Below are 12,303 nucleotides of genomic sequence, written 5' to 3' on the forward strand. Positions count from 1 at the left end.
TATAAATATCTAACTGAAGCTCAATATTAAAATCATGTATTTTGGCCCCTTTAATTTGTAGCATTCTCCTCAAGTGAAACAAAACAACAGCTGTGGCTTCCAGGACAAACTCGTTCTGACTTTGGTGTCTCTATTTCCAAGCTCCACTCCACCCAGCTTTGTGTATACCTGTTCCACTCACTCTCCAGATGCCCTCCTTTCGTGAAGTTTATGGTCTTCTCCTCTTCTCTTCTCCCCTTTCCTCCCCCCAATTCCCCCTCCCCTCCTCTCTTTTTTCTTGTCTCCTCTTACTTTTCTCTCTACCCTGTCCTGCTTCTTATCACATGGCACAGAGAATCCAATTGTTAATTTCTCCCAGAAACTGCCCTATTGCCCCCTCCTCCGCCACACACACAGCCCTGTCCTAGTGAGACACTTAGGTGGCATAACTGATGTTAGCACTTCATGCTTTTGCATTATTTTATTAGCCTACGAAGTCCAATTTGATAATAAATCTGTTCAAGGCTGAAATTAAATACGATACTATGTAACCTCTGCATCTCTCTGCAGGGACCCAGCTTTCTGGCACTTCTGTTAGGAAATAAACGTAATCACTAATTATGATTGATTTGGGGAATCACAATTTCAATGTAGTATATGAACTCTGTTACTAATTCTGGTTTATTTTAGGAAATAAACTTAGTTACTATGTATGGTTTCTTTTAGAAAATTTACTTCCTATATAGTTTAAAATTTTAAAAATGAACAGTCCTAGTTTGGAAAGTTTCCTGCCATGTGATCATCACTGGTAGCCACAGCAGCCCCTCAACGCGACAGCTCAAGGGAGAAAAGCACAAGTGTTGAAGTGACTTCCAGAGCAGGCACCGTCATGGTTGTTGTCATAGCAGCATAGTTGGTTGGGATATCAGCAATTCCGGCTCAGCTGAGGATGTATGGAATGACCCATATTTTTTCCATCTACCCATAATGGGTAACAACAAGGACAAGGCAGGTTGAGGCAGACAGAATGCTGGACGGAGTGCAGTTATTTTACTCATTTATAAAGATCGTACTGACTTTCATGAAAGGATGCATTTTTTTCAATATTGTAAAATGGCTCACTTCTTTTCAGTTTTGATGTTATTTATTTAACCAAGTCCTTTATAGATGAAAGACTGTAACACTTGGTTCAGAAACATTGCTGTGTTCATGGCAGAGCTGGCACCCGAATCCAGGCTCTTCAACGCGCTTCTAATTTTGTTTTGTTTTGTTTTATTTTTGCTCTGCATGGAGGTTGTAAGTGCCAAGTAGAGGGCAAATCCAAAGACGCGTTGTCAAGTTTTAGAAGTTGAGGGGAAATGATCAGGCTCTGGGGAAAGTATCACTTATGCATTTTTGTTTCAGACTTTGTCATACAACAGACACAATCTGACCACGGACACAAGTGAGCGGCAAGCCAAGGAGATTCTCATCCGACGTCGGCACAGCTTGCGAGAAAGCATTAGGAAAGAGAACAGCTTGAATCGCGATCGCAGGGTGACTGCCTGGGGCCTGGGCTTGGGGGTGGGGGTGGGGTGGGGGGGACACAGAAGGTGTCCCAAAGGCAGGACCGCAGAGGACACATCCGTCAGAATGGCTGCTGAAGTTCCAGTCTCAGAAACTCGGATGGGATTTATAATACAGTCATTTGGCCATGTGGGAAATATGGTAGTTGACTAGCGTAGTCTCAGCTACTCAAAAGGCTGCTGTAAATGATGACTAACTAGCCTGGGCCACACAGGAGACCCGTGTCAGAATTAAAAAGGAAAAAAAATAAAACATATTGAAAGGGAGAGAAAGAAACAGAACCAGAGAGAGACAAAGGAGAAAGTCGAAGAAAGAGGAGGAGGAGGAGAAGTGAGGAGGAGGAGAAGTGAGGAGGAGGAGAGGGAAGGAAGAAAGAGAAAGTATAATAAAGTCCTTTCAAATGTTTATCAAATACCTGCTACATTGTAGCCACTGCTATAGAGACATGGAAACCCTTGGTGAATAAAATGAACAGATTTCTATTCTAGTAGTGGAAAAAGGCACCAGGAAGAGACTCTAAATTATTTATTTTGCTTAAGGGCACAAAGTACTGTAGATAATAATAGTAATAACAGTTATTATTAATAATAATAAATATAGGCTCCCAAAGGAACAAATTATGATCTTTACCGGAATGGCTGGGTTAGGCTCTCCAAAAATACGAAGCAGCCATGCAGCTCATATTAGTGGCAAATGTTCTGAGAAATGCCTCACCTTGCCACACCCTCGCGTATGCTCACAGGACCTAAGGGGGGTGGTGTCAGTAGTGAACGCGGTTTCCTCACTGTTGTCTAGTCAGTTGGTCAGCCAGTGGGCCTAGGACTCCATTTGAGCTTTCCCATGTGAGGAAGCAGAGGGCCCAGGACTGAAGGTGAGTGGGCGCACCCATGTGCCCTCTGGGAGCTGCTGGGCGCCCACAGGAGCTGGGGACGGAGGCATTTTGAAGTCCTTTTCTTCAGTGGTTCAGTTGGGCTGGGTGGTGTCAGTAGGGAAAGAAGGAGATTCACAAAGGATACAGTGTCTTGTTGATTCAGTGTGGGTAATAATAATGTATTTAAAATGTTTAATCTTTTAAAATTGTTATACTGCATTGAGTATAGTAGTGGTCATTTATGAACAAGGAGATTTATCTGTGTGTGTATGAGAGAGAGAGAGAGAGAGAGAGAGAGAGAGAGAGAGAGAGAATACCTGCACTTGTGCTTGAACTCAGGGCGTAGCACTCTTACTAAGCTTTTTCAGCTAAAAGCTGGCTATACATGCACTTTCAGATTTATCTTTAATATATGTAAAATGTACAACAAGGTTCATTAAAAGTTACATGTAAAACTTAAAGATAACATTCATATCATCACTGAATTTAATTTGGAGATACCTTTGTTCTATTATTTTCAAGTTTTAGTCAAGTAAATAAAACTTAAATAGGCTACACTTATTTCTTAAATGAGATTTTACTTATTCTAAACCTTTCTAAATAACAACTTTAGTAAATAGGTGTGTCTGTAAATTTTCTGTAAAAAGAACCAGCAGTTTCTGCGTCTTGTTTTTAATGATCCCATTCATTTTTAGCTGCTATTCCCCACTAGAGTTTTGGAAAGGACTTAGTCATTTCAAGTACAATGGTTATAGCCTCTCAGAAAGTAACCAAAATCCTATTTTAAGATCAAGTTTTATCATAAAAAATTCAATTATTAATACACAATAAATGTCATTCATGTAATCTGAATAAAGTCTTTTTTTTTTTATTGTACAGGCTTCTACTTCAACCTCCCGATATTTATCTTTACCTAAAAACACAAAGCTTCCAGAAAAGCTACAGAAGAAAAAGATTATTTCCAATGCAGGTAATGAATACACTTTTGGCAGAAAAAAATTACATGCATTTACTAGTGCTTATAAAATAGATAAATTTTGTTCTCTGTTGAGTTCAAAACTTGCAAATCTAACATAACAAAAGGATACCTGCTTATTTTTTTAAATCACTGTGATCTTTTTGTCTTGTGTTCATTGTACTTGATAAACAATCTGCTTAGTTTCCATAATGTTTCGTTGACATAGCAAAAGCAGATGTTGTTACCATGAAGTGTTGAGCAGGTAAGACGTGCAAAACGTGTGGCCTAGCAAGAACTCGCGTCTATTTTTTATAGAGACAAGCGTATGCTTTGCTTCTGCCTGTAATTACTAATGCTTTTCCTCAAGACCTAATATCTCAGTATTTGATAATAATCTCCACGTAGTTGCCTACACTATTTTCTGAGAGTCCAAGGAGAGCTATTTTTTTTTGCTTTTTTGGCCAGTCCTGGGCCTTGGACTCAGGGCCTGAGCACTGTCCCCGGCTTCTTTTTGCTCAAGGCTAGCACTCTGCCACTTGAGCCACAGCGCCACCTCTGGCCGTTTTCCATATATGTGGTGCTGGGGAATCGAACCCAGGGCTTCATGTACATGAAACAAGCACTCTTGCCACTAGGCCATACTCCCAGCCCCCCGGTGCCGTGTCCCACTGTCCTCCCTTTGCTCTTTTGTAGATGGAAACAGCAGTGACTCAGACCCAGACTCCGGGACCACTGTGCTCAATTTACAACCTCGGGGCAGGCGCTTCCTGCCAGAACAGTTCTCCAAGAAAGCTCCCCAGCCCTATAAAATGGAATGGAAGAACGAGGTGGACGTGGATGCTGACCGAGGGCAGCCCAGCGTGCCCCCGGCACCCCCCAACAAGGAAGGGGGGTCCCAGACGCGGGGGGTCCTGCGGGAACCCCTCCTCTCCAAAGACCGCTTTGGCCGGGGCAGGGAAGACAGTTTGACTGAAGACGTCCCACCCAAGCCCCCACCCAGGCTGGTGCGGAGGGCCTCGGAGCCTGGAAACCGGAAAGGCCGATTTGGGGGTGAGAAGCCTTGATGGAAAAGGCCAACGCAGATGTGGGGTTCCTGACACAGCGCCATCGGGCTTGGGCACATTAGAACCGGATGCCATCATGAACTCCGCTTAAAACCCGGTCTACATACTTTCATGGGGTGGGGTGGGGGGGAGTAAAGCCAAGCCATTGAATCAGGGGGCGAATGAGTATCCCGCGAAGAGGAACACACAAAGGAAATCCTACAGAAATGTCTTACGTTCTCTCTTTCCTAGAAATTGTATTCTTTGCAGGCTTGAAGAAAAAAAAATAATAAGCGTGCCTTTAATGAACTTGAATGACAGAACTTGAAATTTTTAAACACAACTTTGTTGGTGAAAATTTTAATATATTACCTTGATGCCTCAAATTTTATTTATGGAAAAAAAATGTGTATCTCTGTACTGTTCAGTTTTTTTTTTTTCAAATGGATAGGATTAAGAGTACTGAGAACATCTTTGGAAGGGGTAAAGGTCAAGTGATACAATGTAGCTCCTAAGCTATGGGTTGGGTTCTTTATCCTGGGCTAGGTGACCAGTTGGTAAAGGATAAAACAGAGCCTCAAATAGAGTGATCCTCTCATGCATAGGAACCCAGTTAGAACCGCCACAAGCAGAGACACAGGACTGATCCCAGAACACAGAGTAGAGGTGCCTTTATGAAATAACAGGTGAATTATTTGGTCCTTAAACCCCATTGCCTCTTCTTTGTAGATAATGCAGACAAAATGGCTGTCCACCTGTCCAGTGATTCACGGATTGGGTGGCAGCTTCTTCAAATCCCACCCACGAGAATCTGTGGCCAATGAGGAGAGAGGCCAGCACCTGCTTCCACTTGTTGGGAATTTTATACTGTGCAATACTGAGAGAAAGGTGCAGGCCATGCCCATCTATGACCACCTGCTTTAATAGAACTCTTGTGCTGTAAGACTTTCTAGAACATTTTGTCCAAGGTGGAAGTTCCCAAAGCAAACCACAAGAGTTTATTTAAACAGTATTAAACAAAAAGTTGGTGAGATTTCAGCTTTTGACTTTTGCTCAGGAAGCACTTTGGAGAATGTGGGTGTCCTGTATTTTGCACGAATCAGTAATTGGTTGCCTCTTGACTTCCAGTGATGTAGTGATTCAAATTCACCCTATGAAATCGGGTTCTATTTATGGGATTCCTGTTTAGTAGTATAGCAGAAAGAAAAGAGGTGGGACATAATTATTAAAGATTTATGGTTAAATCTGTTTGTTAAGTTGTAAATTTATTGACCTGTTATGATTTCCCCCCTAAATATTCCCTCCTTAAAACTTGATGGAACAAGATTCTGTAGTTTTGGATTTAGATTTAGTGGTTCCCTGGTTTCAGCTTGGGAACTTTTCACAGTCAGCAAAGGTTGCAAGCGGTATTGCTGAGGAAAAGCACATCAAAATTAGGCAAGAGAGTCAGTCCTTAACAGGCCTTCCAGCCCATCCTCCAGTACCCTCCTTCTCCCCTCTTTCTCTAATATTCAAATGTCTTGGAATACTGATAAACATTTAGCACTAAGTTCAGGAAGAATGGACAAGACACAAGTTCATATGAGTTGTTTATTTCCTGGCAATCCTTGGCTGATTGGTGGAAAGTCGTGTACAACACAATTGGAAAACTATAAGCTCTGTGCCAAAAATCTCAATTTAAATGAAATATGTATGTACACATATATATTCATATACATATATAAAATAAAATTGATGTAGAGTCTTATCATAGAAATATAATTCATCTAAGAGATGTGATCTGAACATCTAAGAATGACAGTATGGTTTATTTATTTATTTATGGCACCTGGAAAGGAAGGCTAAATAACTATAAAATAAATCTCTTGGGTATCTATATTAATAAATACTGAATCTGAAGGAGAAAACCGGGAAATTTTTGCCGAAGTTCTTGCTAAGCAGGTTAGAACAAATTCTACCTTCACTAAGTGAAAGTTGCATAGAGAATATAAAGGATGTATAAGTTTCTGGAAAGGAACATCTAAGTCAACTTATCTTAATTATGATCCATCTTACTTTTTTTCTTACTTTTTTGGTGGCTACAGTAATAAAAATAAATTTGATTTTAGCCTCCTCTGTATGCTTTCTCCTTTTGATAACTACTAAGTTCTAGTTACTAAGGAAAGAAACACATTGGAGGTAAAACCTGTCAATACGACATTAGAAAATTCTGTACTTTAGAAAGAGGCCTAGTCTTTTGTCAATGACTCATTTCATTCATTAAAATACCTGATCCAACCAAAGGTTCCTCATGCCTGTGGAATCTCAGTAGTTCTTCCATTTACTGTAACTGCCTATTAGTGAAAATTCAGGGATCAGTGATTTCTATAGACTGAATGGCTGACCTCGGGAAGAGTTGCATCAGACAGCAAACAATGAGAAATGAATAGCAAAATCTGATCATTTTTGGTGTGTATTTTGCTTATTTGCACCCAAAATTTCTGGAGTGAAATTGCACTCATCTTTTTCTAAGCTTTATGGTGGAGGGTGTTCTGTTTTACTGGAAATCAGGGTGTTCACTAATACAAGGTATAGAGAAGTGGAGTTATTATATCTCAGCCCATTTTCCCTTTCTTGCATTGTCTACAAATGGTGTTTATGTTAACACTGGCCTCTTAGGGTCGATTATGAGAAGGTAGAATTCTTGCCAATTCAAAGTACACGCTGGATTTTATTATTTAAAAGTGACTAGAAAGATCATTTTGTCCAGATGGAGTCCCCATTTCATTATCTGCTGTGGTCTGAACACTATCAAGATGTGGATTCCACACCACCTAAGGATCTCGAAACCTGCTGATGTACAAGCTTGTTAGAAGAAGCATCATAGTGTCTGCCCCTATGTAACAGCACTCAAAATGAGTTATAAAACCTATACTATGTAAATGTGATTTCAGTAATATGCTGTATCATTCAGGAGAAAAAGGACACAGGAATCTAGAGAGATGCATTCATTGGAATACTTTCCATATCAGGTTGACTTAATCTGTGGATACAGAATCTGCAGACATGGAGGGCGGGCTGTACACAGCCCTGGTTGACTTGAAACAAGAAAGCTCATGACTCAGAACAGACTGATATAGGTGTCACTGCAAGAATGTATGGGCAAAACACCCATTTGGGTAGTTTTGGTAGTGTTGTGTTGGTATGTAACTTTTAAAAATATCTTGATTTCCTCTGATTTCTTTAAATCTTCTAAATAAACTCTATTTTACTACCTCCAAGAATGGTCAATCAATTGTGGCCCAGATCTCTTAGGCACAAACCCTATATGAGTTTTATTGTGCATAGTGTTAAGCTATCTACAGTTTCTTGATGAGCACATTTTCAGTCTGGACAGCAAAGGGATCACCTTGGCCTGTTCAGAAGCTACTTCCAGAACACTTAGCGGGTCACAGAGCTTCTCTGGGCCTCTCTGTATCATCACACTGCAGGGTGTGGAAATGTCATGTTGTGAGATACCTGGTCAATGGGATGTCAGATGCAGTAATGGTTTCTTCTCTGGTTTTTCTCTCGTGTGACAAAATACTTGGAATCAAATGTTCAAATGTTTTCTCCTTCTTTATTTCAATGAATCCTGTGGAGTTATAAGTGTAACTGGAAACCATTTTCATGAGGCTCCTTGCATATAGTTATGGTTAATTCTGTTTGCCAAATAGGAAAAGGTTCTATACATGCATCTTTATTTGTACATTGATAAAGGAAATCGAAGATTTTCCTGTTTCTACTACACAAAGTTTAAATATACATCACCTGTAAACAACTGCGAGTGAGGAACTAATGTTTTCTTTTAGGAAACAAAAATGGAACTATTCTGGGGGAAATAACCTTCAAAAAGTTGAAATTTGAGAAAGTGCTTCAAAGTAAAATGATTCATTGGAGCTATAATCTTTTAATTCTATTAGTTTCAAATACATTTATCTCAAATGAGGCTAGCTAACATTATTAGTATGTAACAGAACTTGATTAGACAAACAAGCATTTTAAGTGATTCACTATTTTTCTATGAAAGTTGTTTCCTGTAAGGGTTCCATTATAATGTGTGCTCTGAAATATTACATGACTTCCCAAACCAGAAAACTGTTATCTCACCAAATGACTTTTAGATTATGTCATGTTATGAATCAACCCACCAAATTTTAGGTTTTTGCTAGTACATGTGGAAACCTGTATTCATAATACATGCTTATAATAATCATGTACTATAAATATTCATGTGTTGTATTTGCTACTGTCATTGCCTTTCTTTACTGTTGGGCTTCTATATATTAAATATGAAGCTTTCTTTTGGAAATTTTGTTTTTAAAAACGAATGCATTTGGGGGCTGTTAAAATCATGTTACATTAGCTCAAAACTATGTATCAAAACATACTTATTTAACACATGATGAAAGAAACATATACTTTCTAAACAACTTTTCTGAATCAGTATTATAAAAACAAATACATCAAATTCCCATAAAAATTCTTCCTCAAAAACTAAACATTCAATGATGAGTGAAAGTCATCTCTTGGAATTCTGTCAATGTGTTATTCATTCCCAAGATGAGCTAATGAAGGCACACTGAAGAGATGATTCTTCCTTGTTGTTGATGTCGTAGAGTGTCCCTACCTCAAGTGGGATTCTGTGACACCCAGGCTTATCCTCTGGCCACCTAGAACCGACGACGTCGTGCAAAAACCTCCCGAGGAAGTCAGATATCTAAGTACCTGATTGGCTTTGGGAGAACAGAATGCACGCTCAACAGCGCACATTCAAGTGTCTGCAAGAAGCCCTTTAAAATTCCTGCGGCCTAAATAAATAAGCAGCGGAAACACTTCAGTCCATTTTTAAGGATGAATTTTAAATTGATCTTCCTTGTTTTCGGCTAATACTCTGACCTGTGTATCGTGGTACCACAAAGTGTAATATTTTCCATGGTTATAGATCAAATTATTTATTGAGAAGTACATGGGATATGAAATTTAGATTTATTATTATACTAAAGCCCGATTTATTAGATGATTGCTTTAATTTCCTATTATAAATTTTAAGAATTTGTCTTCAAATTGTACATAAAGCATGTAATATGTCCATAGTAGTATCTTAAAATGGCTCCCAAAGGCACTCATAAGAATAAAAAAGAAAATAGTCCTATGAGAGCCAGGCCGTAGTGATTAAAAGAACACATTGGTCACACTAGGTTGATGTTAGTTTTTTCACCTGGTTCTAATTTTATTAAGCAAACTCAGGACAAGTATAAGTAGGTAAGCTGTGTACTTGAGTCTTAAGAACTTAACAAGGCATATGGGAATTCTCTTTTCATTCACAAAATCCACTTGGCATGATTTCAGCTACTCTTGAGATTTGAAAATACTAGAGACAGACCGTTCATCCATTTAAATGTACACATTCTAGGTGGAATGGTGAGATCTTGCTCCGTTGTCCTCCGTGTCTCTCAGAAAGTGAGGCATTGATTCATCCAGCATATCCATGGTGTCTATACTACCCATCTACTAGGGACTTCAAGGTCACCTGGGCTATCCGGTCCATTGCCACAGTACTGAGTGCCTGGTCTCAAGTAGCCCTTGTGTGCAAACACACAAGGTGAGTGAGGCCGAAAATTCTGCCGTGTTGAAGGGAACCTGTAAAGTGCTTCTCTGATAACAGCAGGACACGCTTTGCACAGAGGAGTTCATCACGATGGTAGGATTACTACCAGTGGATGAGATGTTCCACATGTCCTTGGTTACTGGGTTCAATGCTTAAGAACACTGCCTCAGGTTTAGCAAAGTGAGCCGTAAAGAATAAGAACATGATAATGGGTGACTGATAGAAAAGATAACGTACACCTGGAGGCAGGCACGAGCGGGCACCGAGTCAACTCCACAACCAGGAACAGCACACGGCTCAAGCAGGAAGGTGAGCAGTTAGGTAAGGCCAAGCCAATGTGGAAGATGTCATGGGGGCTTGGAGGTTGTTTCCAATAGTGTGGGGTGACTGAGTGGAATGAAACCCAGGGCCTTCCCTGCGGCCCTCTCCAAGTGGTTTGGCACTGAGCAATGCCTGCCCAGTGTTTGAGAAGGCTTACACCTACACGTTTACCTTTATTACCCATCCCAGTTTAACCTTGGGTTGGGGAGTGGGATCCACAATGATGGAGGAACCGTCTTAATGACTGGCCCAGGGTGTGGCCATCTGAGGGGTTAAAATGGAGGTTGACAGCTCAGGGCAATTTCTGTTCCTGCTCAGGCCTACCTATCTTCCTATGTTAACTGTGTAGTTTAAATCAAGACTGAGGAAAACACAATTCTCTGTTCAGATTAGATTCTTTCAGCTCACGTTTATGCTACATAAATCACTAGTAAAGGGGGCTGGGAATGGGGCTTAGCGGTAGAGTGCTGGCCTTGCATGCACAAAGCCCTGGGTTCGGTTCCTCAGCACCACATACACAGAAAAAGCCAGAAGTGGCGCTGTGGCTAAAAGGTAGAGTGCTAGCCTTGAGAAAAAGGAAGCCAGGGAAAGTGCTCAGGCCCTGAGTTCAAGCCCCAGGACTAGCAAAAAAAAAAATTACTAGTAAGCCAGGTGCTGGGGGCTCATGCCTGGAAATCCTAGCTTCTAAAGAAACCAAGATCTGAGGATCATGGTTCAAAACCAGCCTGGGTAGGAAAGTTTGGAGGACTCATCTCCAATTAACCATCGAAAAGTGGGAAGTGGAGCTGTATCTCAAGTGGTAGAGAGGGTAGTCTTGAGTAAATAGCTCAGCAACAGCATCCAGACCATCAGTTCAAGCCCCAGGACCAGCACACATGATCCATGATTTAGGAAAGCAGAACTTTTTATTGTCTTCATAAAGAGCTATTTGAAAATGTTCAATGAGTTCAGAAAAGGAAACTATAGTTTAAAATATAGTAACATCATTTAAAATTTAGTTTTGTATCTGTATAAGAAATTTCCACTATGATATGTGATCTCAAAATTATTCTATTTACTGGCTTTCAGTATAAATTTCAGATTATGTACTTATTTGACATTATCTTATAATGGTTATAAAAGCAAAAGGATTGTTTTTAGTATTCATCTGTGCTTTAGCTTATATGGAATAAAACTGTTAAGCATGAAGAATTAAATATGTATCAAGATACAAAATGACTTTGAAAATATATTAGAATTGTTAATTATACTTTTAAGGGCATTTTATCACTGAGAAAAAAATCAGCATGCAAACTTGGCAAGTTCTTCAGGGAAAAAAAAATAGGACAGAATCAAAGGTGGTTTTCTTTAGTCAGATTGTCACCATTTCGGTAGGAGCCGTGTCCTTTTCAACCTTGGGGTGTTCTAGAGTCTGTTTTTTTAGACTTCTCAGCAGATGGCCAAGTTGGCTGTGGCCAGGAAGAGATGTAAAGAAGGACCATGCCCTCCGCGGAAGCAGTGGGTCTCCATTCCAGCTGCCCTGGTGCCCACAGCTCGCACTGCCCTCACCCTCTCACATCCTGTAGGTTTCTAAAGACCTCGCACAAGTGTCCTCGGGCAGACACACTCAGGACTCCCCAAGACCTTCTCCAGAGACAGAGTGAGCCACCATCACCACCCACTCAAGATCCCCACAGGACAGAGGACACTGGGCATTCAGGGACACTGCCCTCCTGATCTTTCCTCACCTCCGCCCAGACCAGATCCACAGGTGTCGCCACAGCCCCTCCCAGAGTCAAGAAAAGCCTCCTCCTGGCTGCTTTCTGCTGCCACCCATCCCCAGGCCCGCCTGTCTCCCAGAGCTCACGTGAGTGGATCCTATACTGAAGTCCAGGCTGCTTCTCCTTCCAGAGGACTTCGGTCCTCATTGCTGCAGCCAGAGGGTCCTCGCAAAACA

At 40.7% G+C, this 12,303-nt stretch overlaps 1 protein-coding gene across 2 annotated transcripts in view; it reads left to right on the top strand.

Annotated features, from left to right (window-relative positions):
• The window catches only part of Slc9a2 (solute carrier family 9 member A2), an 89,391-nt gene extending 81,714 nt beyond the window's left edge, over positions 1 to 7,677 (top strand). For both annotated transcript variants that reach the window (XM_048352467.1, XM_048352466.1), the window contains 3 exons: positions 1,384 to 1,515; positions 3,296 to 3,386; positions 4,068 to 7,677. In XM_048352467.1, coding sequence (XP_048208424.1) covers positions 1,384 to 1,515; positions 3,296 to 3,386; positions 4,068 to 4,438 — 594 coding nt within the window. In that variant the 3' untranslated portion in view covers positions 4,439 to 7,677. The remainder of the gene's footprint in view (positions 1 to 1,383; positions 1,516 to 3,295; positions 3,387 to 4,067) is intronic.
• The last annotated feature ends 4,626 nt before the right edge of the window (positions 7,678 to 12,303 follow it).

Source organism: Perognathus longimembris, chromosome 8, assembly GCF_023159225.1.
Source record: "Perognathus longimembris pacificus isolate PPM17 chromosome 8, ASM2315922v1, whole genome shotgun sequence".
Classification (NCBI taxonomy): Eukaryota; Metazoa; Chordata; class Mammalia; order Rodentia; family Heteromyidae; genus Perognathus; species Perognathus longimembris.